The 26,029-nt window shown below is 47.4% G+C and overlaps 1 protein-coding gene across 1 annotated transcript; it reads right to left on the minus strand.

Annotated features, from left to right (window-relative positions):
* Nucleotides 1–309: 309 nt before the first annotated feature.
* On the minus strand, nucleotides 310–10,695 carry LOC119400302 (juvenile hormone acid O-methyltransferase). Its single transcript, XM_037667323.2, has 3 exons — nucleotides 10,093–10,695; nucleotides 8,945–9,110; nucleotides 310–1,033 (listed from the first exon to the last, which is right to left on the minus strand). Exons 1-3 carry the CDS (start codon nucleotides 10,591–10,593, stop codon nucleotides 861–863), a joined length of 840 nt encoding a protein of 279 aa, XP_037523251.1. The 5' UTR covers nucleotides 10,594–10,695; the 3' UTR covers nucleotides 310–860.
* Nucleotides 10,696–26,029: the final 15,334 nt, after the last annotated feature.

A 26,029-nucleotide genomic window follows, 5' to 3' on the forward strand; every position in this document is an offset into this window, starting at 1 on the left:
CTTGCAGTAGGCATTCTAGGATAGTTTGAAACGGCCAATGTTACGCGCACAGTCGTTGGTTTCGTTACGGCGCGGTTGAGGCATGCACTGAGAACCGAAGCTATAGGCTAGGAATTGAGAAGGCGATGCGCACGGGGCCTGATGATTTAGGGACTCGTCTACGTACGACCGCAAACTACAACTTATTAAAGGCCCGCGTGCTGTGTGCCCGAACCACTGCTACAAATGTTCTGGCTGGTGGGCCTGCAGTGATTTGTAGCGCAGGAAACACAGACACAAAGGAAGACAGGAGACGAAGTATGAGCGCTGACTACCAACAAAGGTTTATTGAACACCACACGTGTTCACACTGTGCTCTCGTCGCCATCGCACATGCGTGCACCACTTTCTAAGAAAGGACAGCCCTTTATCCGAAAGGTGTACAGAAGGGATGCTGACATAGACTGAACCTAATAAAGTCATCTTTTCTTCCTCTATAATCTCGCGAGTGAGCCTCTCACAACTTCTGCTGACAGCAATACACTGTGCGAAAAGAGGTTCACAGCCACAACAACTGCAGTGCATTTCCAACCAACCATCACGTGTCGCTTCCTTGACACTTTGCGCGTGTTCTTTCATTTGTTGATTCAAACATCACCCCGTCTGTTTAGTGAGCTTATTCTACACAAAAATAGACAATGAAAGATCAAACGCTACCTTGAGTGTTTGCGTTGCAGCAAAAGTATACCATAAGCTTCATTAATTTATTACAGTGAACAGCTTTCACGTAGCATTTATTCTTGTTGCATGCATCGGCAATCACTATCGATGGTTTCCGCAATCTTCCGGAGAAACATGACCTTTTGGGCATTCAGTGCGCTTCAATTCGCGGATCGTTTTGCGTGCACTACGTAACACGTGAACTTCAATGCCAATGGCTCTCCTGGTGTCGGGGACAACTGCCGGTGCATCAGTTCTGCCCACAAACTGCGGAAGCCTCCCCACTCTTCTGCGGGAACAAATGCCTTGAATGGAAAAATTGTTAACAGTACGCCTGTAAAGAGGAGAAAGAATATGAATAAGAAACAAGATACCCCACAAGGTTAATGTGGGCAATTGGGCAAGTTGGTGATTCATGATCTTCCGCGTAGTATACCTGGGCTCCACTAGGGTGCTTTATACTTGTTTGTTTGTTGGGTTTAATGGCCCGTAAACAACTAAGGCTATCATGCGCCAAACACAAGGTATAAATTGCGAAAATGACTTGGTCTTCTAATAATAATATCTGGGGTTTAACGCCCCAAAACCACGATCTGATTATGAGAGACGCCGTAGTGGAGGGCTCCGGAAATTTCGACCACTTGGGGTTCTTTAACGCGCACCTAAATCTAGGTACACGGGCCTCAAACATTTTCGCCTCCATCGAAAATGCAGCCACGGCAGCCGGGATTCGATCCCGCGACCTTCGGGTCAGCAGTCGAGCGCCATAACCACTAGGCCACCATGGCGGGGCGGCTTGGTCTTCTCAGCGAGCTCTTGTCTCTGAGGGGTCCCGATTGTCCCCAATTGATAAGAATAAAACCTCGTTCCTCTTCTCATGGATGAGAAAGTGGATGAGGTAGACAGGAATGCTTAGCTAGGTACACGGTGAGTTCGAAGTTTTCCAAGAAATTCCGCTCCCTTTAAAAAGCTAACAGCACACGTTGCATCAACGAGTTCATCCTCGCCTAAAAATAGCGCTCGGTGAAGAGGGATGTGTTCGTTTCCAAGCGCAAGTTATGAATTGTGTAAAAAGTTGGATCTCATCCGCGAGCTATTGTCTCAGCAAGGGCCCCGACTGTCCCAACTCATCCCAACTTCCCAACGACCCAACGATGGTCCCAACTTCTTTACTGGAAGTACGGTTTCATGTAGGTGCAGGGTGGGGCCAACCCGAAGGCCTCTTTTCAGCGAGAAAAGAACAGCGACTGTTTTTGTGGTGACAATTTGTAACTATTCTTGTCGGCCAAGATCGCGAGTTTGTTTAAAATGATTTGTATTTGCCTTTCACATGTTGGCAATCTCAAGGGTGTACAGTAAATCGAGGGTCATCGACACACACAGAATTCATAATGGACTGTGGGATACTGTTTGCTACGGAATTTATTTTTACTATGAAAAGTGTCGTACTTGAAATACCCTCCTGCGGCACTGCGTTTTCTTGGACGAAATTCTTTCACAGAGTTGTACCCAGGCGTATATATAAGGAACAGTCGGTCAGGAAATCTTTCAGGCAGTTAAGCATCCTACCACGGATACCAAGGTCTGCTAGGTCGTGAAGAATTCCAAACCTCCATGTGGTTTCGTAGGCCTTCTCCATATCAAAAAAGACTGCCAAACAGTGCTGTTTGTGTACGAAGGCTTCACGAACTGTGTTTTCTAGACGAACAAAATGATTAGTTGTTCCGCGCGCCATTTTAAATCCACTCTGGTGAATGTCAAGCAGTTAACGTGTTTCGAGAATAAACATGAGCCTCATGTTCAAGACAATTTCAAATGATTTTTCGAGGCAACTTCTGAGAGCTAAGGGCCTATAACTACTAGGATTGGTTGGTGGTATTTGAGGCTTGAAAAACGGTATGATTAAGGCTTTTTTTCCAAGCTTTGGGCATTTTTCCGGATAGCCAAAGTTTGTTAGAGCTTCTGAGAGGTGAGCAAGTATTTCTTAATAAAAATCATCAGGGTCAGGTGCCGTCTGTTTGCCGGCAGACAATACTTTTACGCCTTCCTGCAGTCTGTTAGTCTATTATAGGTCTCGTTTGTACTGCCACTTGCGAGAAGTTGTTTTTTTCGGCCGTCTCTTCGTATTTGAAGAATGACTCTGTGCAGTCTGCAGAGCTCGAAACTTTAGAGAAATTTCGGCCTAGTATATCAGACTGTATTTCCAAACTTGTTTGTGGGCCGGAAGCCGTTAGAAATGGAATTGTGAAGAGGAGAAGGTGGAGTTCACTCTGTGGACTTTCTCCCATATTTTTTTGTGCCTCGAGATGTTAGTGGATGATACATATTTTTGCACGAAGAAAGCAGGCACACGAGTGCGGAGTTGGTGTTTTTACAATAATTATAGCTGGTGCCCAAGCGGTGGTAAGGGGCGTCGTCACGTGCACAGAAATGGTGTGTTGTAGTAGCTGTGAAGAGCGATGCTAATTTAGTGTCCTTTCGCTGCTAGATTTAAAAAGTGTCGAGGTCTCGAAATGTCGGTGACAATATACAACAGTACAGTGTGAAATGAAGTTAAATGAATACAATTTTATTATGCAGGAGGTTCATTTTATCCAAAGCTCAATGTATCTTGCTCTCTCTTAGCCCCTAGTCGTAACAAATGGCAAAATCAAGTGGTGTACACAATTGTGTACATAGTGTGTCAAAGGGTTAAAATCCAGAACTGTTACTGCTGCTGCCTCATATTTGGTTTGGAGCTTGAGTTCACGAGTAGCAACAATATTTCGAACTATGACTGCGACACCTCCAGAGAGCCTACTCGCTTGTTATCTATCACAGCGAAAGGCTGTATTTTCTGAAAATGTTCTTATGTCATGGTCCTAAGTTAGTTTTTTGTAAACATAAAGCCACAGGTGAAAAAGAGTTGTAGAGGTCTTTCACGTCACCGTAATTTTTATGAATCCATGACAGTTCAAAAGTAATAGGAACGCCATGTTTGATTATTTGAGAGGGGCGATGGAAAACAATTGAAATATTTGACGTTGCTGCTTATTAGTAGTGTATTATTAGTTTATTAGTAGTGTGTATGAATAATGTCGAGAGCCCTTTTTGTGACGGAGGAAGAGAAGGCTTCAGCGCCTTTAAAATGCAGCTTGACTGGAGTATGTTCTCTTAGCTTGAGGTGGTCAAGGGAGCTCTGCCTCATTTTAGGGGATTCTGTCCCCGTCAGAGGCGCTGAGTATCCTGGTGTCACCTCCATAGCTTCCGATGGTGTCTCGGAAGCTAATGGGATTTGTCAAGAGGGATAGACTACCTCTCAGTTCTGTGTGTTGTTCCTGAGGAATATGAGAAGTTGACCCCTAGGACATGAAAGGTTGGTGCAGCCGACGGCTGCTCGGTGGGGGGCTGTGATGGGCACCCATCAGCAAAGCTGTATTGCGTGGCCCCCGTGACTATACGCCGCCCGGTTCCCCGGCGCGCTGTGTCCGTAGGATGTTCCGGAGCGAGGCGAGAGCTTCTTCTGGGTTTGCGAGAGTGTGATCTTTTCTGTTACTTTGAGCTGGATTACTTGTTTCTCCCTTCTGAATATTTGACATGTCCGCGAGAACGCGGCGTATGGCCCGTGACAGTTAGGACATTCTCTTCGTGTGGTAGTGCAGCTTTCGGTTGGGTGCTCGTGGGCAACACACTTCGCACACGTGAGTTTTCCGCGACAATTGTTGGATCCGATTCCGTATTCCTGGCACTTAAAACGCCTTCTTGGGTTCGGTATATAGGGGGCGTACCTTAGAGTGAATGAACGCAGCTTTCACAGCTTCGTACAGGATGGAAAGGCTAAACGTTAGGACGATATGGGGCGTCGCCACTTCTTCATCGTTCCGCCTGATCGCGATCCGACGGATGGCGAGAACACCGTGGTCTTTGAATCATTCGAGGAGGTCAGATTCTGTTTGGCGCATTAGATCGCGTTTTGATATTACGCCTTGGACTGCGTTCAGGCTGTGATGTGCGGTAATGGACACCAGCAAGTGAGCAAACTTCTTTTGCATGAGAAGGATGTCGGAGTGGTGTTTTTGCAATACTTCAACAAGAAGATCACCAGATGAGAGCTTCTTTGCGTCGTAGTTCTTTCGTATCGATTTCTCAAGGGTCTTAGCGATGAGGAAAACAGACGTTACCGCAAGCGAGTCCTTATCTACGAGTGAGTGTGTGATAAGAAAACGGGGAAAGTGGCCCCATTAAGGTCGAGTTATTTGGAGCTTTCTACGGTGCGGTACCTTTTCAGGGACCAATCTTGTTTTTTTTTTGCAGGAAGGAGTACTCATGCGACATGGGTGTGTTGACGGTTCCTAAGATGTCACCTGTATTTTATCGTCTTATTCACAGGAGGGTTCGGAGCTCTTCGCCTGGTAAACAGACGGGGAGCCCAGCAGCCGGAGCTTGACCATGGGCCCGACCGCCACAGTTCATGGTTTCTACCCTTCACCTTAGACCTTTTGCCACGGTGTGGATAACAGCTTCGGCATCAAGACTAATGGGCGTGGTGGCGCCAAGCACTACCACCTTGATACTTAAGATGCCCTTGCGGGGAGGAGGGTGTCCCTTATGGGTTCGCCTAAGATGACTCGATGGCGAAAAACTATCCGGTGTGACTATGTACCATGTACTTTCTATGGACTTTCAACGTGCACTAGTTAACTGTAAATAATAAACACAGTCAAACACAACATTAATGAGAACTAACAGACAATCAAGCCAAGGGAAGTACAGGGGATGTTATTTGTAGTAACTGTGACATAAATGAGAAGAAATGCACAGTTATACCCGATAATTGACTGCAGGATGGCTGCAGCCGTAGCTCAATTGGTAGAGCATCGAACGCGTTATTCTAAGGTTGCAGTTTCAGCTATTGCTGGCGGCAAGTTATCTTTTAGTCCAATTGATTTACATCTCAATGATGTCACAATTACTATAAATATCATCCCCTTGGTTGTCTCTTAGTTATCATTAATGTTGTGTCTGACAAAGAAAAACGAGCCCTTAAAATTTCCCTTCTTTTGTTCAATAAACTCACTTTCGCTTAGTATCATTTGATTGTCATCATATAATTAAAATTCACTAATTTATACATTAACGAATTTCACTAATTTTATTTCGCTATTAATTTTCACTGTCTCTCTGCACACATAATTTGCTTTGATTTATAATCTTACAAATACACAATGAAGACTTTCCTCGCTTTTGTGTGTCTTTCACTCCCCTATACGTCAGTAAACAAAGCAAAGCGAACACTGCTTATTTTTTGTACTCTTCAAGGGGTCGGTGCAGTTCCACGGAATATCTTTTGTTGCTGTTGTTGTAGCCTAGGCAATATGGAAGGTTTCTTTTAACGCGATAGCGTTAGAGAGCTCGTGTCGCAGAAATTCCGGTGTCGGCGTCGGCACCGTTGGTTGTGAGCGAAAAATCATCCGTGAGCGAAAAATCGAGAAAGTAGCAAATCAAATAAACGATAAAACCTTCGGTCCCAATGAGGATCGAACCCGGGCCGTTCGCGTGGCAAGCAGGTGTCTTACCACAAAGCCACGATGTTACTTGCAGCTGCTTTGGAAAAAAACACTACATAAATGTCATGTGAAAGGAGTCTCAACGCATTTTGTTCGGCAGGTGTCACGACGAAAACGAGCCCATACGGCGATTTGTAGGCGCAATCGCGAGGCCATGAAACTACGTCGAAAAAGGACCGGGATAGTGCAGCCATCGCCGCTAAATACACACACGAACTTTCAAACAGCTCTAAAAATGGACAACTATGTCCATCTAGCGGAAAACATATCAAGCCAACGCAGCAAACGCTAGATAATGTGCTGCCATCTGTGAGGCATTGTGAGAAATATGTCTCGACTTTTCATGGCATACGAGAGGGCGGGCGCGCGGCGTATATCTTGGAGGCCATGCGACTCTTGCTTTAGATCGAAAGCCTGTACAATTCGCGCGCGTGCGTGCGTGTGTGTGTGTAACAATACACATTAATAAGTGAGCACTAACAGACAATAATGCCAAGGAAACTTTCCTTGGTATTATTTCCTTGGCATTATTGTCTGTTAGTTCTCATTAATATTGTGTATAACAAAGAAAAACGAGCCCTTAAAATTAACACTTCTTTCCTACATTAATAAGTATGCACTTAGTGGTTGAAGTGCGCACTGGGGGCCGGATTTCGCTATCGCGTTCAACTCTTAAAGGCGAAGCTTAAGGGTCCCCCAATTTTTGTTTGTTTGTTTCCTCAAAGTTCTGGCACTGTAAGGAGTGGGGTTCGGCGGGTCTCGTTACGGTAGCTGGCTCCCGCCGTCCGTCCCCATAGCCGATGATTTCCAGTGAGGAGGCGCGTTCTTTCAAGAAGGAACGTAGATTTATTTACATGGTTAAGAGATTGGAGTGAAAAGAGAGAGCAGAGTAGAGAAATAACGTCAAAAGTCTTCGGCTTTTATAGCCCCGAAACCGTCACTGCAGAAGCACAGGCAAACCGGTGTCAGCGTCTCCCGCCAATCCGGTGACCTGTCGTCTTGGCGTCCGGCCTCGCGAAAGGAGGCAAAGAGTCACACAATACACTCGCCACGCCCCGAAGACTCGTAGGTGAGAAGGTCGGCGAGGAGTTTCAGTCCAAAGGGGAAAGGGCCGATGACCTCCGCTTCCACTGCCAGTAATACTTGGAAGAAGCGTTGAATGATGGCTGCCTCGGGTGAAGGCACCACCTGGGTTGATGGGAGCGTCTTCAACGGCGCAGTCCCACGCTGACCAAAACGCACGACAAAGCGGGTGTGTCGAATTCCGGAAAACACACAGACCGCTCCCTCCGGCGCAGGTTAATTTTCCCTGCTGCGGTAGGGTAGAAGGCAGATGTGGCTGGGTGAGAATCCCTTCCGCGGAGCTATCTCACGCAGAGAACAACGAGCCAAAAAGGGGTCTCCGAATTCCGACGTCCTTTTTCTGGGAAATCCATCCACGGCGACATGTCCGCTCGCCCGGCAAAAGCTCCTCCAGGAAGAATAGGCATTCCTGCCTCCGTCTAAGCGCCTATACGGGGGGAGAAGACAGCATTCCGGTAGACAGCTGTACGCTCAATGGCGTCGGCCTCGATGAATTTTTAGGCCAAACGTAACAGCACATACCTACTCTGGGGGATTGGCCAAGAATGTGTATCGTAACTTCTTTCTGATAACTTCAAGAATGTGTATTAGCCTAATAAGCTTTCCTAACGTCTGCTTGCGCCACGGAATTGTCTTCTTCTATCTTCTTTATCGCCCGACTTTCAGGCTTTCGCAAACACGAAGTTAGTCACGCGAACTCCGGTTTCGTTATTTTTGAATCAGACGAATTGAAAGACAATGTGACCACGCAGCTCGCGCGCATGGACCTGCGAGGTGCGCAGGTGGCTCGAGGCTTTTTTTACTTTTCTTTGTGCTACACGTGCCCGTTTCTCACCACGTAACCCTCCCCAACAGACATACAAAGGTTTCGCCTTAAACAAAGGTGGTTAGTGTATGCCGCAGGAGAAACATTTTCCCGGCCTACTTAAACAGCGACAGTGATTGTACGTCGCAATATAATAAAACTCTAAAACGATGAAAGAATGCGCAGGCTAGTGACGAAGACCTACTTTAAAGAAGTCATCAAATGATTTGCAACTTTGCACAAGGTGGTTTAGGCGTCGAGATACTTTCTCCGAGGTTGTGCAGACTGTAAATCAGTTCTATCGTTGTGCTTATGAGAAGGAACCCTCTACTTTTATAATTCGCAGCATGGGGGTGACAGTCGCTACTCGTCATAGCATTGTCAGTAATTTCATTCCTCTAGTTTTCCGACGACACCAAATGATTCCTGACTGGAGCGGCCGCCGAAACCCTGGAGCGAACCCTCGGATTTCACGAATCAGAACCTGGCAGGGGAAAGCGGAAACGTCCCGAAAGGGAGTTTACAGGAAGTTCGCTAAGACGTGACGGAAATTGGTACCGGAAGTCATGCTATGCCACAAGACATGATGGGTGTGACGCGGGCTATTTCCGCCCGAATCTGCGCCTCGGCGCCGTAGTAAATGAGAGCGATCCTGCGTGGAGCAAGTTGAACCGAAATGACCAGTTAAAAACACGAGCCCGCTCCGGATCGACCAGTGAAAAAAAGCCACGAAATTTGAAAAAAAGGCCGAATTTTAGTATGCCGTCCTACTTATACGTAATGGATTTACACTTATTTCACCGTAGCTTACCAAGAAGCGCGTCCATGTTGTCAAATTTCCAGGAGGAATCCTCAACTTCGCAGGAGATGCACTGCAGGCCGGTTCCACGTAATGTGTCCCTGACTTCGGCTTCAACCTGGGCCGCTGACTTGACGCGATTGTAGTTGATGGAGGCGTTGAAAATGTTTCGAGGGTCCTGTGGGCGAAGATATTAGCGATGACGCTGGTTGACTCTTCTGTGGTCATTGCATCTCTAATGATTCAATAAATTTATAAAGCATTAATCACGCTAACTCACTTATTCGAAAATCATATGATTATGAAGTCCACTACGTATAGTGATGGTTGCCACTATAATTACACGTGTTGTTTAAAGGTGGAAAAGCGATATTCGCTTTCACCGTAACGGAATAATATTGTGTCTCTTTGTATATTGTGTCTCTTTGTATTCCTTCTTTCGACAAGTGTTCTTCTCTTCAAGGCAGCAACCCAGTTGCGGCCTTGAAGAGAAGACCACTTGTCGAAATGTTGGCTCCAGCGACTCGTCCAGTTCAAAGATTTGTCATCTCTTTAGGTTCCTAAGCAGCAATCGCTAATACAAAATTCAAAAGGCACTGTGCCACTGGTTTTAATCAGAGGAACACTAAAGGGTAATACTAAGACGTCGTGGACTGCTGAAATGCCGTTCCAGAAACCTCGTAGTGCTTGTTTCGTACCAAATGCTTAGTTCGAAAAAAAGCGCCATTGTTCAGTGGTCCGCATACCGTTAGCGCAATTCAAACTACCCGCCTGCGAGGAGGGGCTTCTGGCGCAGCAATCGGAATGCCCGCTCTCTACTGCCCGACAGCCGGCGCGGCAAAGCCCAGCCCGGTGAAAACGGAACTCTTGGGCCAGCCACGTCATTCTCAAGGGCAAAGTAAAGAAGTTCCTTCTTCCATGAACGAAACTTAAATGCACAAGTTGCATCTTGTTCAGTCTTGTAATTCACTGACACCTTTTTATCATGGAGAGTGTGAGTAGTAGGAATTATTTGTACTATCGCCCTTCCCTTCTACATCATCGGGCTGCAGTACAAGAATATTTCACTGGAAGCGCAGCTCGCGTACTACACTTACCATCTAACACAAATTATATACGTTTAGTGTCCCTGTAACGGGCCTGGAGGACGGTAAGCTTACCGGAATCCGGCCTGTCCACTTCGGCGTCTTGTATACCTCCAGCCACACGTCCATTGTATCGAGGCTCGACAAAGCGACCACCAGGCATTCGCCGTTGTCGTGCAGTAACTTGGTGATGTTCGCGTAGGCTGTCTTGTGGTCCCGAATCATGTGGAACACCATGAACGAGAAGATCCTGTCGAACTTTCCGTATCTTTCCAGGAACGGACTCAAGTTTGCCGTGGTGACGTCTAGAACGTCGTAGACGATGTCCTCGTGCGCGAAATGTTTTCTCGCGAAGTCGACCATGTCGGGATCGCAGTCCGTGGCCACTATTCTTTTGCAGAGTTGGCAGTGAGTCAGCAAAAAATATCGAGCGAAACGTCCCGTACCACACCCGACCTCCAGAACTTGATGATCCTCGGTCAAGGGAACTTGGAAGCGCATCTTTCTTAGGACTTCATCCGCGAATTGGCTTGACTGACTATCGAATTTCGCAAAGCTGTCCGGGTCGAAATTCATATTTCTTGGAACCTTCACACTTGCTTAAACACGGCTTCTCTGCGCGCTGGCGTACATGGGAAATGCGAGGCGACAGCGGCTCCGTTAGCGCGTGCAGATGTTTTTTTTTTCCTACTATGTTTTGTCTTTCGCACAGAAAACGTAGCACTTGTGGGGCGTTATCTGTGATAATGGCCTGGGAAAAAGTCGCGTTCGTGGTCATTTTTTTATCTTCGATGATCTCGAGAATGGAATCAAACTCGAGAACGAGAGATGCCTTCTTCGTGGAATATAAAGAGTGCGCTTTGCGATAACATTGATATGGGTGCTCTGGAGAAAACACGTGTAAGCTGGATGACGCACGCAGCACGTTGATGTGAGTGACTGACCTACTATCGATGGAAATAGAGCGCGCGCATCGTTGAAGCCACGTGCGTGAAGCAACAGTTGGAGAGGGCAAGGAAATGAGAACAGACGCCTATTAAACGGCTATATTGTTAGTTCGTTCCCGTTTCTTTCCTGTTTAATTTCGGGCCTGAAATAAACTGCTATATTCTTGAACAGCGACGCCAGTCTTGTTTCTAATTCATAGCTGCCGGCCAGTGGCCGGTAGGACACTGGGGCGAACACTTAGGGGAGAATACACACGAGGTCTGTAGACATGCACAACACGTTGCTGTGATGACGGGATGCAACAACGATGAAAACAGGGTTAGAACAGTGACAAATCCGCAGTGTTTTGTAGAGAGAGAGGAGTGGGAATGAAAAGAAGGGTGATTTCTGCGAAATTGCACGTGATCATAGGCGTGCACAAAAGCGGGGCAGGAGGGTGGCTGCCCCTCTAAAACCTTGACTTTGCACTTCATTCTGATCGTAAGGGCCTCAGTGCGAGCGGCTTATGGTAAATAATGGTGTAATAGTAGCGCAAAAAACGACGAAGACAAGAAAGTGAACACCACAAGCGCGTTAGGGGTCTCCCCTTGCAGGGGAGACCCCTAACGCACTTGGCCATACACTGCGCTGAGTGCCGGTGCGAAGCGCAGTTCCCGGCGACGGAGATCTTGTTTAGACACCACGATCGCACGACACGAGAACTTTCTGAAGCTTTTCATATTAACACGAGGGTAACGAGGGCATCTACGCGCGTTAGTCCTTCTTTAGCCATATCGGGGAGAGAAGTGATGCGACTCAAGGAAAGGGGGTAGCCTGTTGGGGGAAGGGGGTTGATAGCGGTGTGTTTTCGTTCTCGTTTTTGCCTTTTGCCTTGCCCACGATGCGCATGCGCGGGAATTAGTCGAGCGTCAAGTTTAGATATATATTTTCTGTTCAAGCAATAAAGCTTTCAGTTGTGAGTTAAGCGCTTGTGGTGTTCACTTTCTTGTCTTCGTCTTTTTTTGCGCTACTATTACGCCATTATGAATCAGTACCAACTAGCTCGCCTTTCCGGTTTGGCCTATGGTAAAACTGGACGAAACTTGGCTATGATAAAACTTAGCTATGGGGAAATGCTGGCTATTGCAAGATACTGTTGGTTCATGTAGGTTAAATGATGACCTAATGTCGGCTACTGACTCAAAATGTTGGCTGAATCATGGCATATAAGTTCTACGGAATTGTGGGAGATGAACGAATGGTTAAGAAAGGAAAAAAAAAAAGTTCCATTCACCAGTTTGTCCTAGGCGACAACGAAATCCGCAGTGATTTCTAGGAAAGACGGGATTTTTTTACGACAAATTCGTCCCTGTCCAGAGTTCGATCCCGGGACCAGCGCTTTCCTGGTTAATATTGCTCATTTGTAATCCCATACTTTTGCCAGACGATGCAATTACACATAACTCTTACACGCTCTTCTACAGTTCCCCAGTGGGACGTTTTTGTATCAGTGCTTTAAACACTTAGGTTGTCACACAAGCTGCGCATGTTTCGGTGCGCGTTCTTGGACGATTGGAAACTCTCACTGCTGTTTGAGACTTGCGTGCTGCCTGCCTATACTAAACTGCTACAAAATTGCAGGTTAGCGGCTCGGTTCTACACAAAAATACACAAAAGAAAAATTCACGAGGTCCCTTATGGATTCGCCTGAGGTGCCTGGAAGGCGAAGGCGATCTGATACGCCATAATCCATCGTCATTTTGCGAAGCAGCGAAGTACCCACTACGAATCTCTAATGCAATGTGCACCTATGTAACTGCACATTGTGTTGAGCCTGTGGTTGCTGAGGACGATTATGAATTATAGCTGAGCCAAATTTGTTGCAGTCGGCAAGCACTGAACCAGCCGCACATTACGCAATTCATATGGTGCGACGCCTGCTGCAGTTCTACGCCTCTGCCACGTTATTTGACGTCTGTTAACGTGACTGCTCGACTGGCTTGACACCTCTATATATAGAGTCATTTTTTTCGAAGAAGTTTCAAATGCTGGCGTGGCCTGAAGTAGAATGCTTGACTTGCACGTAGGGTGGCTGGGTTCCATTCTTTCTCGAATTCTGGTGTTCATTTCTCACTCTGCGCGAGATCACGTGAGCTTCTGTACAGCACGTCTAGGCCAGCGTATGATGCGGCGCTTACGGATTTCGCCGTATTAAAGAAACAACAAGCGCTGCCTAAATATCTTCGCAATATACGTATACACCATCATGTGCTTCGTTCTTTCAATGCACTTTATTGATGCACATATTACATTCGCATGCATCGGCAATCATCGCCCGGTGGCTTTTACAATATCATGGGTGAATGTGACCGTTCGGGCATTTGTTCCGCTCTAATCCGTGGATCGTCGTGCGTGCACGAGGTAGTATGTGAATTTCAATGCCAATTGCTCTTCCGGTGTTGGCGACAACTTCGGATACAGCACCTCTGCCCACAAATTGCGGAAGTCTTCCCACTCTTCGGCAGAAACGAAGTCCTTGAAGGGAAAAACCGTTAAGAGTATGTCTGTAAAGAGGAGAAGCAATAATAATAAGGAGTTAGTGTTCGCAACAACAGAAATGCTTCCCCAGCCCACTTAACCACCGATGTCGATCCTATGTCACAAGGTAACCATAAAGCTCTAAATCTCTGAAGGGCTGCACGAGCGAGCGATAGAAAATTAAACAAAATATATGAGAGGGTCGCAGCGTATATGAGAGGGTTGCAACGCGTTGTGCGCACGAAGACATTGTCTCCGAGAAAGCGCGGAGCATAGTGGAGCTCGACCTCTGTGGCCACGGCGTGGATGCGCTGCTTCTTCAAAGGTGAAAGCATTATATGCCTCATCAAACGCGAACAGTGACCGTCGACGTCGTCAACACGAGTGATGCAAAATGTCATCATCACGTGATGACATCATCGCGATGTGACAGTTAACAAAATTTGTGAAATCATCACGACGTCATGTAACATGCACGGAACGAAAGAGCGCAAAATTCTGACTGGGGACAAGACGAAGAAGTGACGAGAACAAGGCTGACATAAAGCTGATTTTATTTTTACATAAGTGGGCAAATATGTGCAATGACAGTAAAAAATAGACACAAATATGAGAAATAGAAAAATAGACCATTTCCCGATAAAGGGGACCATGAGGCGATGCGAAGCCGGAGCACTTGCACGAACGCGTTCCGTTGGTGTTCGTTGGGCGTGCTACCGACCTCGCGTCGTGGAACGCGAAGAGGAACGCTACGCGCGTCGTGTCTTCCCTCTAGCCTGGCCGTTAATTCTCACAGGGCGAGCGGGGAACGCGGTCGACAGGCACGCGAGAGAGGCGCAGCGTAGGAGAAAAGAGAGAGGGGACGCGCATACGCTGGCGCTCATCGCGGCGTTGCGCAGGAGAGAATTTCGGCATGTCGAGCCCGCATCACACTTCATCGGACTATCACACTTCATCGGAAGCATCAACGGAATCAAGCGGAGTGAATCGAAGCAAGCGCTGAACTGAACGCGCGCAGCGCTCTATCCGCTTTATATTCACATTTGAAGGAGAGGAGACTATAGGAGGAGAGTAGCGCATGCGCCGCGAGAGCAGAAGCGAGAACGCAGGAGAAGCGCAAGCAGGTGGTTGGAGAGAAGTGGAGAGAGTAACGCGTAGCTGTTGGAGAGAGGGAAGGAGAAGAGTTGCGCATGCGCAGTGTTAGTGCGGACGCTGTTACGACGCCGCGGGACATGCCGCCGCTATAAGATGCTTCCATCTAGAAAACCTAACGTGATCATTTACCCTGTTACATACATGAACCAACTAGCGCAAGCTTCAACCCTAGCAATAATGACGTCACATGATGACGTCATCGCATGACACTGTCGCTTGGTCAAAGGCGGCTCGATCCCGGAGGTGCTGTAGAAGCACGTTGGATGCAGAAAGCTTCCGCGGGGGGGGGGGGGGTCAAAGAAGAAATTGTCAAAGAAGAACAAAAAAAGATGGCTTTCGCCTTCGAGTAGTCTAACTTGATGTGGCGCTTCTGTTTTCACCCTAGCACAAGTCAGAGTTATGATCATTATAGAAGTTTGGTAGCACCTCATCATTCATAAATAAAATTTTGCAATTGGTAGTCTTTTTGTGCACAAAAGTACACAAGTGTAACAGCTTTATATGTGTTTCTACCGTGGCTTACCCAGAATGGTATCCAAGCTGTCGAACTTCAACGAGGAATCGCGAACTTCGCAGGAGATGCATTGCAAACCGGTTCCCCGTAATGTGTCTCTGACTTCGGCTTCAACCTGAGCCGCTGACTTGACGCGGTTGAAGTTGATGGAGGCGTTGAAAACGTTTCGCGGATTCTGCGAGCGGAAATGACAAGAATGAGTCAAGCTGACTCACCAGAGATCACGTGGCTCAGGGTGTTCAATATGACTCCATCAAGTGTTGATGACGGATTAACCGTGCCTATTGTTTGAAAGAACGCTGGTAAATTACTCGACAACAACGTGGTTATGTCATCCACCACTGTAACCGTTGCTACTACAATCGCATATATTCTCTAACTGTGGAGAAGCGATGTTTCTGAGACCACTCTCTTTGCGTTCATTATCATACTAACTTCATGATGTTTGCGATAATATGTAGTCGCCACCATCGCCGATACCCAAGCATTCAAACGGCTCATCGAAACTATCCCATCATAACTACCATCATATTGTTAGCCTTTCTATTACCCACTCCCTCATGTAATATCCCAACTGGGACCTTTCAGGTAATAAAATGAATGAATGAATGAATGAATAATATATTCTCGGTGTAGTGGTTACGCTGCTCAGCTATTCACCCGAAAGACGCGGGTTCGAAGTGGTCTTCGCCAAGGCAGCAACCTTGTTGCTGGCTCGACGAAAACTAGTCCGCTTATCGAAACGTCGGCTCCAGCGAAATACTCCGTTCAACAATTTATCATCATTTCAAGCATCGGTCCCCTGAACTTTACCTCTAGCTTTCAGAAATGTGCCTGGCGGGCGGTTGTCCTGCTGGAGTCCGGCGTTTTTCATCAACAGACCTCCATGTGGCGGTACGCTGTCATTATGCATTCATGCGAGAATTTACACATTTTCCCTAGTGTATGACATGAATTACGTTCGACTGTAGTCTCACCGTCTTCTTTCTTGATGTTTCGTTTCCTCGCTATGCTTCAAGTCGTGTCACGAACCAAGCAGCTCGAGTAGGTACGCTTCTGTAACATTTTAAAGCTCAATAATGATATCTCGGATCCTACGTGCCGAAACCACATGATTATGAGGCACGTCGTAGTGGAGGGCTCCGGAAAGTGGGATATACTCTTTTTTGACATTCACTGAGATCGCACAGTACACGGGCCTCCAGCATTTCGCCGCCATCGAAAGGCGACCGCAGAGACCGGATTCGAAACCGCGACCTTAGGGGGTGCAGCCGAGCACCGTAACCGCTCTACCATAAAGGCAAACATCCCTTAAGTTTCTCACACAGCAGTTTATGATATCAATTTCAAAGCACACTGTGCAGCAGGGTTGAATAAGCGAGCACTGTTGATGGTCGGCTCACCGGAATCCGGGCTTTTCATTTTGGCGTCTTGTGTATCTCCAGCCACGCGTCCATTGTATCTAGTAGAGAGAAAGCGACCACCAGGCATTCGCCATTGTCGTTCAGTAGCTGGGCGATGTTCGCGTACGCAGTTTTCTGTTCCCGAATCATGTGGAACACAAGAAACGAGAACACCCTCTCGAATTTTCCGTATCTTTCCAGGAACGGACTCAAGTCTGAAGTGGTGATGTCGAGGACGTCGTGGAGATGTCCTCGTGCGGAAAATGTTCCTTCGCCAAGTCGACCATTTCGGGATCGCAATCTGTGACCACTATCCTTCTACAAGGTTGGCAGTGACTCAGCAAAAAACGCCTAGCGAAGTGCCCCGTACCGCACCCGACCTCCAGAACTTGGTGATCCTCGGGCAACGAACTTTGGAAGCGTATGTTCTTTAACACCTCATACTCGAATGGATCGGAATAACGGATGAATTTCAAGTAGCTAGCTGGGTGGAATTTCATATTTAGTGGAAGCTTCTCACTCTGCAACATCGCTGCTCGGCGCGCTGGCGTTTAAGGTACATACGAGGTGGCTGTGGCTTTTTAAGCGTATGCAGACATCCTGTATTCTACCACGTTTGTGTTCTCCACACCACACCAGTTGTGGGATTTTTTTCTCTGATAGCAGCCTAGGCAAGGTCGAGTTTATCTTTGAGGAGCCGGAGAAATGGATGATACCCCCAGAACGCAAGAGTTCTTATTTGTAGACGGTAAGGAGCACGCTGTGCGATAACATTCAAACGGGTGCTTCAGAGCGAACACGTGCAAGTCAAATAATGTACCGTCGAGCGCGATTTGAAGGTTATCGCGCGAGCATCGACCGGCATCCCAGGGGCCTAGCGGCACGTTTCGGAACAGTGAAGATGAAGATTACACATTCTTGTGTTTCGTAACAAGGACGAAACAATTGAACATTATTTCTTATCATGTAACCGCTTCAATTTACTCAGGAAAAACATTCTCAAAGCAGCGCTATATCGTATTAGATTGGATTTCATTACTTTGAATGTTCTATCCTTGGGAGCCTCCTCATTAGGTCATTGTCACCGGGATGTCTGTTCCGCTGTACAAAAATTCTTAATTGAATCAGGGCCATTTTGATTCTGAATTTTTAAATTACCATTATTAATATATTCTAACTTTCTATAATTTATTTTCACGTCACCAATTTTACCTATAAATTATTCATATCTTGGCCAATCCCCCAGAGTGGGTGTGAGCCATTTATAAAGGTAATCATCATCATCATCTTGTGTCGCTCGTTCGCTTTTCTATGCTGCACCAATCGCATCTACGACAAACTCTCCGCCCTTTCTCTCTATTTTAAGCTTTGTTGCAGTCAAGCGCAGTCTTCGTCTGCTCTTGCCTCTGCGGACGATAACGAATTTGATGGGAAAGATGTGGCAAAGCTGATGCTTGGCACTGCGTCATTTGAAGGACTTGCTAAGTGTAACAAAATATATGACATCGTCGTAAAAAAAGAAAAGAAGAAATGAAAATGCGCCTTCCTCAGGTGGGAGGGATCGCAGTTAAACTCACTTTGCAGTTTTCTGGAGCAGATGGCTGTTTGGAGGAACAGACAAACGAGTGAGTGAAGCTTTCCTGATAACTCCCTCTCATCGAAAGGGGAATCTGAGCCGTGGCCCTGTTGTAGTTCTTGGTCGACGATCGCGCGATAACCTTCAGATTGCGCTCGACTGTACGCGGCACGTGGATGTGAGGGGGTTACGTGCCAACGGCGAAAACCTTACGAGAGCAGTGTTTAAGCCACGTGGATCAGCAACAGTCAGAGAGGGCGAACAGATAACTGAATTTTTTTGCTGAATGCAACACGTTACGCAGGCGATGCGTAGTTAATAAAGGTTAGTGAAATGTCCTATTTGACACGCTTGGATGTCCATGGAAGTGTGTACTATCGTGACCGATTTGAGCGGGAAAACGCGAGCGTTTGGCAAATAGTATGAAACCCCAATCAGACTGATACTCAGACGTCGCTGACAAAATTAAAGTGGAAAGGGTGACACTTTTCCGCGAACTGGTGTCACTCCCAGCACACGTCAATTTTTACTTCAGGATAACTTCTTCTTGCGGAAGATGGTGTTTACTGAAGATATTGTAGTGGCGTAACATTCGAAAAAGAAAGGAAGCAGAAGACGGAGAGGAAAGAAAGGCACGCGCTACACAGAAGTACTATCGGTGTCAATGAAACGCGAACGCAGCACTCCGATTTGGCAGCACTGCGCGTGTCCATGGGGATGACTGGACGGCGAGCATTATACGAGTGATAATGCTTGCGCTGTTCAAGTTTCCTTTGACGCCGACACTACACAGAGCAGCGCCTTTCTTTTCTCTCAGTTTACTGTTTCCTCCCTTTTTAGATGCGAAGCAGCTTTTGCTTGGGGCTGTGTCTGTCCTTTCATCGGCGACCGTCCCCCCGAGAACCATGTGTGCTGGCACGCGCTAGCGTGTTCGGGCCTGTGTAAGGGGCTGGGTAAGACGCTGTGTCCTCTCCCTCTTACACTCTCTCAGCAATCATGCGATGACGTCGGGAACGAGATTCCGCAGACGCGCGATGAACCCGCGTGGCGTGCTCCAAAAAGAGTTCGGGAGGAGTAACAGCAACAGCAACTACAGTGAATTGATGGTGTGCTCCACTTGCCAGGACGCGTTAACATCGGGCAAGGTGCCCGTGATGAACGGAACTTTATGTCGACCCATGTGCTGCTTCGCATCCCCACATGGTTCCCTTTAGTGGGAGGTGGTGTAATTTTTTTTAACTTTGCTACAGTACAATATGTATGTTTTTACTATTTACGACACGCTGAACGCATGGCAGGTAACAGCTTGATATTGTAGCATTGACGCGCAGCAAAAGGCAGCAGCGTTTTTTAAAATTCTGTTTTGCTGTATTTTCATTTTGCGTCTGACAAACACACGCAAGCGATTGGAAAGGTAGTATTTGGCGGGTATTTGTGGGGAACCCAAGCTCAAGTTTGATCGCGCGAGGCTTCTGCGGCTGAGCTATGCGTTACTGGGGTAGACGCTGCCGGCGAAGGCGGTCGGTTTCCGGAATTTGCAGCGGCGGTGGTACGGACACGCGCTCCTCACTTGGCCCGGTGGACTGCGGCGTCGCGGCCCTAGAAGCGGCCCCACCGAAACGGGGATGAAATAATTAAAAACAAGGTATTTTATTAGAATTCAGTGGAACCCCCGTTGTAAGCCTCCATGTTTCTGCTCCGTGGGTAAGTACGGGTAAGATGCAGCTGTTACGTACGGTCCTCTTGAGTCATAGTGGTAAGCTATTATTCATAATTTGAGAGTGCTTGATGAATGTGCTCCACTCCATTCTTATTCTTCTAGTTACTTCAGCCTCATGGTTCGGTTTCGCGGTCACTACCTAAGTAGACGTATTCCTTTACCACTTCCAGTGTCTCGCTACCTAACGCAAAACGCTGTTCTCTTCTATGACTGTTGCATTAGATTTGTTTTCTACCATTTTACTTTCCTTGTTCACTTGAGTAATAATGAGTTGAAATTCGTGCAGTGGTCATCAACGAATCGCAGATTACTCCATTAACTCATATACCTAACTCTTCCCAATCTAGGGCCCTGAAAACCTTCTGTATATACACGTAGAATAGCATTTAGGAGATCGTGTCTCCCTGCCTTACACCCTTCTTTATTTGAGTTTTGTCGCTTTCGTTATGGAGGACTATAGTGGCTGTGGAGCCGCTGTAGATTTCTTCAAGTATTTTTTATATGGACGACGCAGCGAAATTGGAGACGACGCCGCGGGCACTCGAAAGGGAAGAGAGAGAGAGAGAAAACTTTTATTTGTGAAGGCCTCAAGGATTATCCTCGTTGGGTGGAGCCCTTAGTTCAGGGCCCCATTGGCTCGCGCCACACAACGTGCCCGCTGGATCAGCCGACGCTGCTCCTGCGGCTCTGAGCTGCTCAGCGCAGTCTCCCAAGAGGATTGTGAGGGTGAAGGAATAGGGCGGCAGCCCGGTGGTTGTGGACATTCCCAGGTGCAGTGATACACCGTGGGCTTCGCTCCACAATAGGGACAGTATGAGGGATATTGTGTGGGGTGGAAGAGATGAAGGATGTAAAGGCAGGGGAATGAATTAGTCTGAAGCTGCCGCCAGGCAACAGCGTCTTCTCGGTTGACTGATTTGTGTGGTGGTGGGAAGTACATGCGGCTTTGTCGGTAGTGTTAGCGTTTCAGTGTAGTTGAGTGGTGCTGTTGGTGCATCGTCTGGGTTGGGTTGGGTTGGACAGATTGGCGTGTCCAGGTGTCCAGACGATACGCACCCTGTGTAACAAAGTGGGGTGTATTGATGTCAGGATACGGTGTGTGTAGGGTGTGACCATTCCTTTCGCTATGTTCCGACAGGCAGTTTGTGAATCGGTAACCACGGTAATTGGTTCGTCCGGTGCTGGTAATTGTGAAGCGTGTAGAATAGCCAGGGCGATAGCAGCCTCCTCTGCCGTGCCGCTGTCCAGGGTTTTAAGTGTAGCCGACACCGTTACAGAATCGGTGTTGTCCACTACGACCAGACACATGGCCCGTTTTTGTGGATATCGGGCCACATCAGTGTAAAGGACTGGTGCGTTAGATGTGCCGTCACCTACGATTCGCATTAGAGCTTTTACTCTTGCTCGTCTCCGGCCTTTATGTCGATCAGGGTGCATATTGCGGGGTATGGGGGCTACTTGAATTTTCCTCCTGATATCTAGTGAAAGATGTTTGGGCTCTTGTTGCGGTTTGTTTGGCACGCTGTATCCCAACCGAGAGAGAATGAGACAAGCCTGTCTTGTCCGCTGCAGACGTTCAATTTGGCTGTTAAAATGCACTTCAATTAGTTCACGTTGTGAACCCCAAGTGGTAGAAGGAGCTGCGTGGACGCGTGATTGGGCAGAGCAGCCTTTAGTGCCGTGCGGAGAAGGGCGTCCATCCGGCTTGTCTCGGTTTGAGTAAGCTTGTGGTAGGGGAGGTGGTAGGTCAATCTGCTTATGATGAGGGCTTGCACCAATCGGAGAGTATCTTTTTCGAGAAGTCCATGTCGGTGGTTGGTAATGCGCTTAATCATATGAGTCACTTGGGCGATTTGTTTGCGCAGTAGTTGGAGGGTATATGTGGCCTTGCCGTTGTGTTGTATATGAAGTCCTAATATGCGGAGTCTATCTACCCTTGGAATAAGGTTTCCATTCAGATACACGATAACGTCTGGTGATATGTTGGTTTTTTCCGGCGTTTAAACACCAGCAGTAGTTCCGACTTCTCAGCTGCGCAAGTGAGTCCTCCGGCTAAGGCATACCCTTGAACCACATTGACAGCGTCCTGCAGTGCGTCTTGAATGGCGCCGTCTGACCCTTTGCTTACCCAGATTGTGACGTCATCGGCGTAAAGGGAAACGAGAGGTGTAACTTTAAGGGACAAGAGGAGAGCAGAGTAGGTAAGGGAACAAACGGGTGTTAAGGACATCTAATCGAAATCAAGAAGAAATGGTTATGGGCAGGACCTGTAGCCCGCAGGCAACATAACCGATGGTCATTAAGAGTAGCAGACTGCCTTCCAAGAGAAGGCAAACGGGCCAGGGGGAGACAGAAAGTTAGGTGGACCAATTAGATTAGGTTCGCAGGTATGGCATGACCTCAACAAGCGCAGGACCGGGTTGACTGGTGGAACATGCAAGAGGGCTTTGCCCCGCAGTGGGCGCAGTCAGGCTGATTATGAGGACTTTATTAGATGCGTGTTATTACAATAAATTAGTTTGTTTCCGTGGATTACACTTCTGAAACACAAACGTTCTGCAACATCACATAAACACCAAAGTGACTTGACAGCTACAATTTTAGCAGCGGAGCTATTGAATCTCGAGTTTAGGTCTTGCAGAGTGAACAAAAAACTATCATGATCGGCCTCTACCATCTGACGCGTTGCTCGGCCGGTGCGCGCCTTCTTCGTGCTCTTCTTAAGACTGATAATTAAGGTCAGTCGTTAATTAGGACATTGCTAATTAAGGTGACGCTTAAGTACTACTCGCTGTTGGGCTAGTTGGTGCATGTCTAATTCACCATGCACTAACGGTGATGCTTATGTCGCGTACATGCTTAATCATGTTTAATTAAGGTCGCGTACGGCATATGACTTTCTGCTGTAAAAAGATACAAGGAATGAGCTGTTATTATTGACACTCATTCGAGATTTTTTTTTGCACGGGGTATAGAAGAGGGACTCAAGTTGATAAGTGGTAATATCGAAGGTGTCGTAAGCGTTGCTATCGTGCGAAATGTTTCCTTCGCTCAACTGGTCAGTGGCTAGGGGTTGTGACGTCAAAAGTAGACAGGAAAAAAGAAAAGGTAAACTGGAGTGAAAACGGGGTACGTTGCGAAGAAATTTATTTAAAGCATCCTGAAAAGTGCCACTTCTTAGCGCGACAACGCGGGGCGCTCCGACGTTGGGACTGTTAGACCTAGCCTTTTTCTCAATATTACGTTCACTATCTTAGCATAAAGGGCCCCTTACCGGCCTCTGAAAACACAAAAGACGAGCGCATTATCCTCTCCTGGCGTTTCTCGTCTTTCTGGCACACTTCGTGGCGCAAGAACAGTGATTCACGTGATGTCATTACGATACATACTCTCGATTGGTACATATACGCTAAATAGCAGTTGTGAACTGTCTCCTAAACTGCTTTGCCATGCAGACGCCCACCCGTTCTTTCCTGTCTCGCATGACTATCGTGAGCGATCAACTTATTTCACTTCATTTTCTCTGTTTTCGACTGCGCAAGGCGGAGATATAAGCGTGTGGCCCACAAGCGCGAAATCCTGATCGGCTCCACGCTTAGTGCTGGCATTGTGCACGTGCTTTTAAGAAATAAGTGTCGCGGAGGAGATAGCGCCTGTAGGAAGGGTAGTCAAGGCGAGAAAGAAACCATTCCCTCGTCCGTGAACTCGGTGTGGTGAGGGGCCCTTTAAGAGTAAAACACAATAACTGCGTCGTTCTTTATCTAATTTAGTTTTCTCAATTTCATCATTCCGATACACACGTTATAGACGCCGACACTGTGAGCCCGTCATGTCTGGTCGGCCGTTGTTTGGCTACAACGGGCGGCAAAGTCCGTGGACGCATTGTAACTGCTGTGGCGCAGTCATAATGCAGGCCGAAGTTGACCGGTGTAGAACTGTGATACACAGCGCACTGAAATTTGTAGACAGAATCGCATCCAAGACAAAGGGCTGCTTTCGTTCGCAAGAAGTTGCTCGACCATTGTGCCATGCCTCGGAAGGACGTGATCGTGAACAGTTGTCGACGCTGCTCCACACCATTCTGCTATGTTGCGCAACAGGAACCAAGGAAATGATTTTACCACATTCCGGAGGCCGAAAGGTACGCTGCCTTGCATCCAAGCCGTTAGGAAGGCTTGCGCGCCAAACGACGCCGTTTCAATATTTCATGAACAGCGAAAGCCCGCGCGCAATTCTACGAGCGACCAAATTTTGCAGTTTTGCACAGGGAATGTACTGTGCTTCGCGCTCTTCGTGCCGTACGTTAAGACTCATGTGTTCTTTTTTTGAGAATGTTGTTGGCATTTAGGCAGCCAGCTGCTCGCCAGCGGACCTTAATACAATATCTGCGCGGTGGTCATGCTATATCGGTTGGTAAAGGACCTGGTGAATTCTGGTTGTTAAGCAAAGCAGAAATTAAGGGTCAGGGACGAGGAAGAATTGAACGGCACAAACGGTGTCAGTTCATTTGTTGAAATGAAAGGAAAACGAAAGTAGCTACGACTCACGTGAGTGTAATGTGGCTTGCAATAGAGTTAACCACCCGAAGTTCTGCAATAATTTAGAACCGGGCCACTAATATCAACATTCAGGAGAGAAGACCGAATACAGAGAGTGCTCTAAGATTGGCAGAATTTTTCTAGGAGCTGCTTACGTAGTTTTGATGGTTTATTGTCGCGAAAAGTTTAATTGCGACAGATACCACACATTCTGGGAATCCATTTAATGTGAAGCAGTGAACGAGTAGCTGCCTAGTTTTATCCAAACGAAATGCACGCTGCGGCGCGATGACGTGATCATAAACAGCATTCTTTGGCTTATTACTTCGCGGATGAGCAACGTTTGACTAAGCATGCTGAGTCGTAATAATGCTTGTTAGATGAGGTGATCATAAAAAGTCGCTGTTTCATCGCAAGGGCGAAGCAATGAATGCGATAGCAACAAACTGTAATGTTACACGAAGTAAGGCTGGCAGCAGCTCTTTTGGGTTCGGTCTCGCGTAACTCTACAAAACGCAAGTATGAGAATACGGCCGCTCCAGGGAGAGGTGCTCTTTCCCCACAGTCTCTTCGCGCTGAGAGAGCAGCACTTAGAAGGGCACACGAGCCGCCTGCGCATTATTGCCGAGATAGGGCGCGCGCCAACGATCGCGACCGCGTCCTTAGAATGAAAGTTCAAAGTTGCTGCACGAGCAGCCCCCCTCGCCCCACACCCCCGCTTGCGTCTTTTCATCTTCGTTCAACACGGGCAGAGTGTTTCCTCTCTGCATCGACGGCAGGCCTCTCGAGTGGGGTGACGTCATCGCATGCGTCCTCCGGGCGACGGAGATATGCCGGTTCGTTTCATCTCTGCTTCAGCCGCGTTCGTCACCTCCGCTCGCGTGCTTATACCCGCCGTACAACATGCGATGCGGGGGGGGGGGGTGATTGTTATCAATTTGGACTTTATACGGGACATGACGGCGACGGGAAAAACCCGTCGAGAGTGGCCATATAATTGCTATCGCAATAAAAAAAATTCGGCAGGTCCCCCGCCTTGTGGGAATCGGTTTCATGCGAATCAATCAGCGAGTAGCTGCCTATGCTGCTTTTATTGGCTCTGAGCTAAACGTTACGAGGTGGATCGACGTGTTTTTGAAAGCGTAGTAGTTCTGTGAACACCGTGGCCTTAACAGGCACGTCACTACACTGGCGTTTAAAGAATAACTTATGGTCTGACGTAACGACAGCACTCACTTTAGAGCACAGACGTCAGTATTATCAAAACGCAGCGCGCTTTACGGTGCGGTGTGAATATCATATGTAGCTTTCCTTAGAGTATTCCTCCGGGGTCCAACAACGCTTGAATATAGCTTTCTGAATCACAGGAATACAAATGTAACGTTTATTACACTTCTATGAAAGCGAAGCCAACAGTGGAACACACAACTCACGTTAACCCGGCATGACGCTTGTGTCATAGGAGTACATATGTAATGTTTATTGCTTTGTTATAAAATAAGATAGCCAGCAATGCAACCACAACTGACGCTGCACCGATATTAGGCCTGCATAGCCTTTTTCCAAAGCAGTTCCAGGACGTGGCGTTGCTCTGCGGTAGAATAACTGACTGCCACGCAGAATGCTTAAGTTCGATTCCTG

This window comes from Rhipicephalus sanguineus, chromosome 7, assembly GCF_013339695.2.
Source record: "Rhipicephalus sanguineus isolate Rsan-2018 chromosome 7, BIME_Rsan_1.4, whole genome shotgun sequence".
Classification (NCBI taxonomy): Eukaryota; Metazoa; Arthropoda; class Arachnida; order Ixodida; family Ixodidae; genus Rhipicephalus; species Rhipicephalus sanguineus.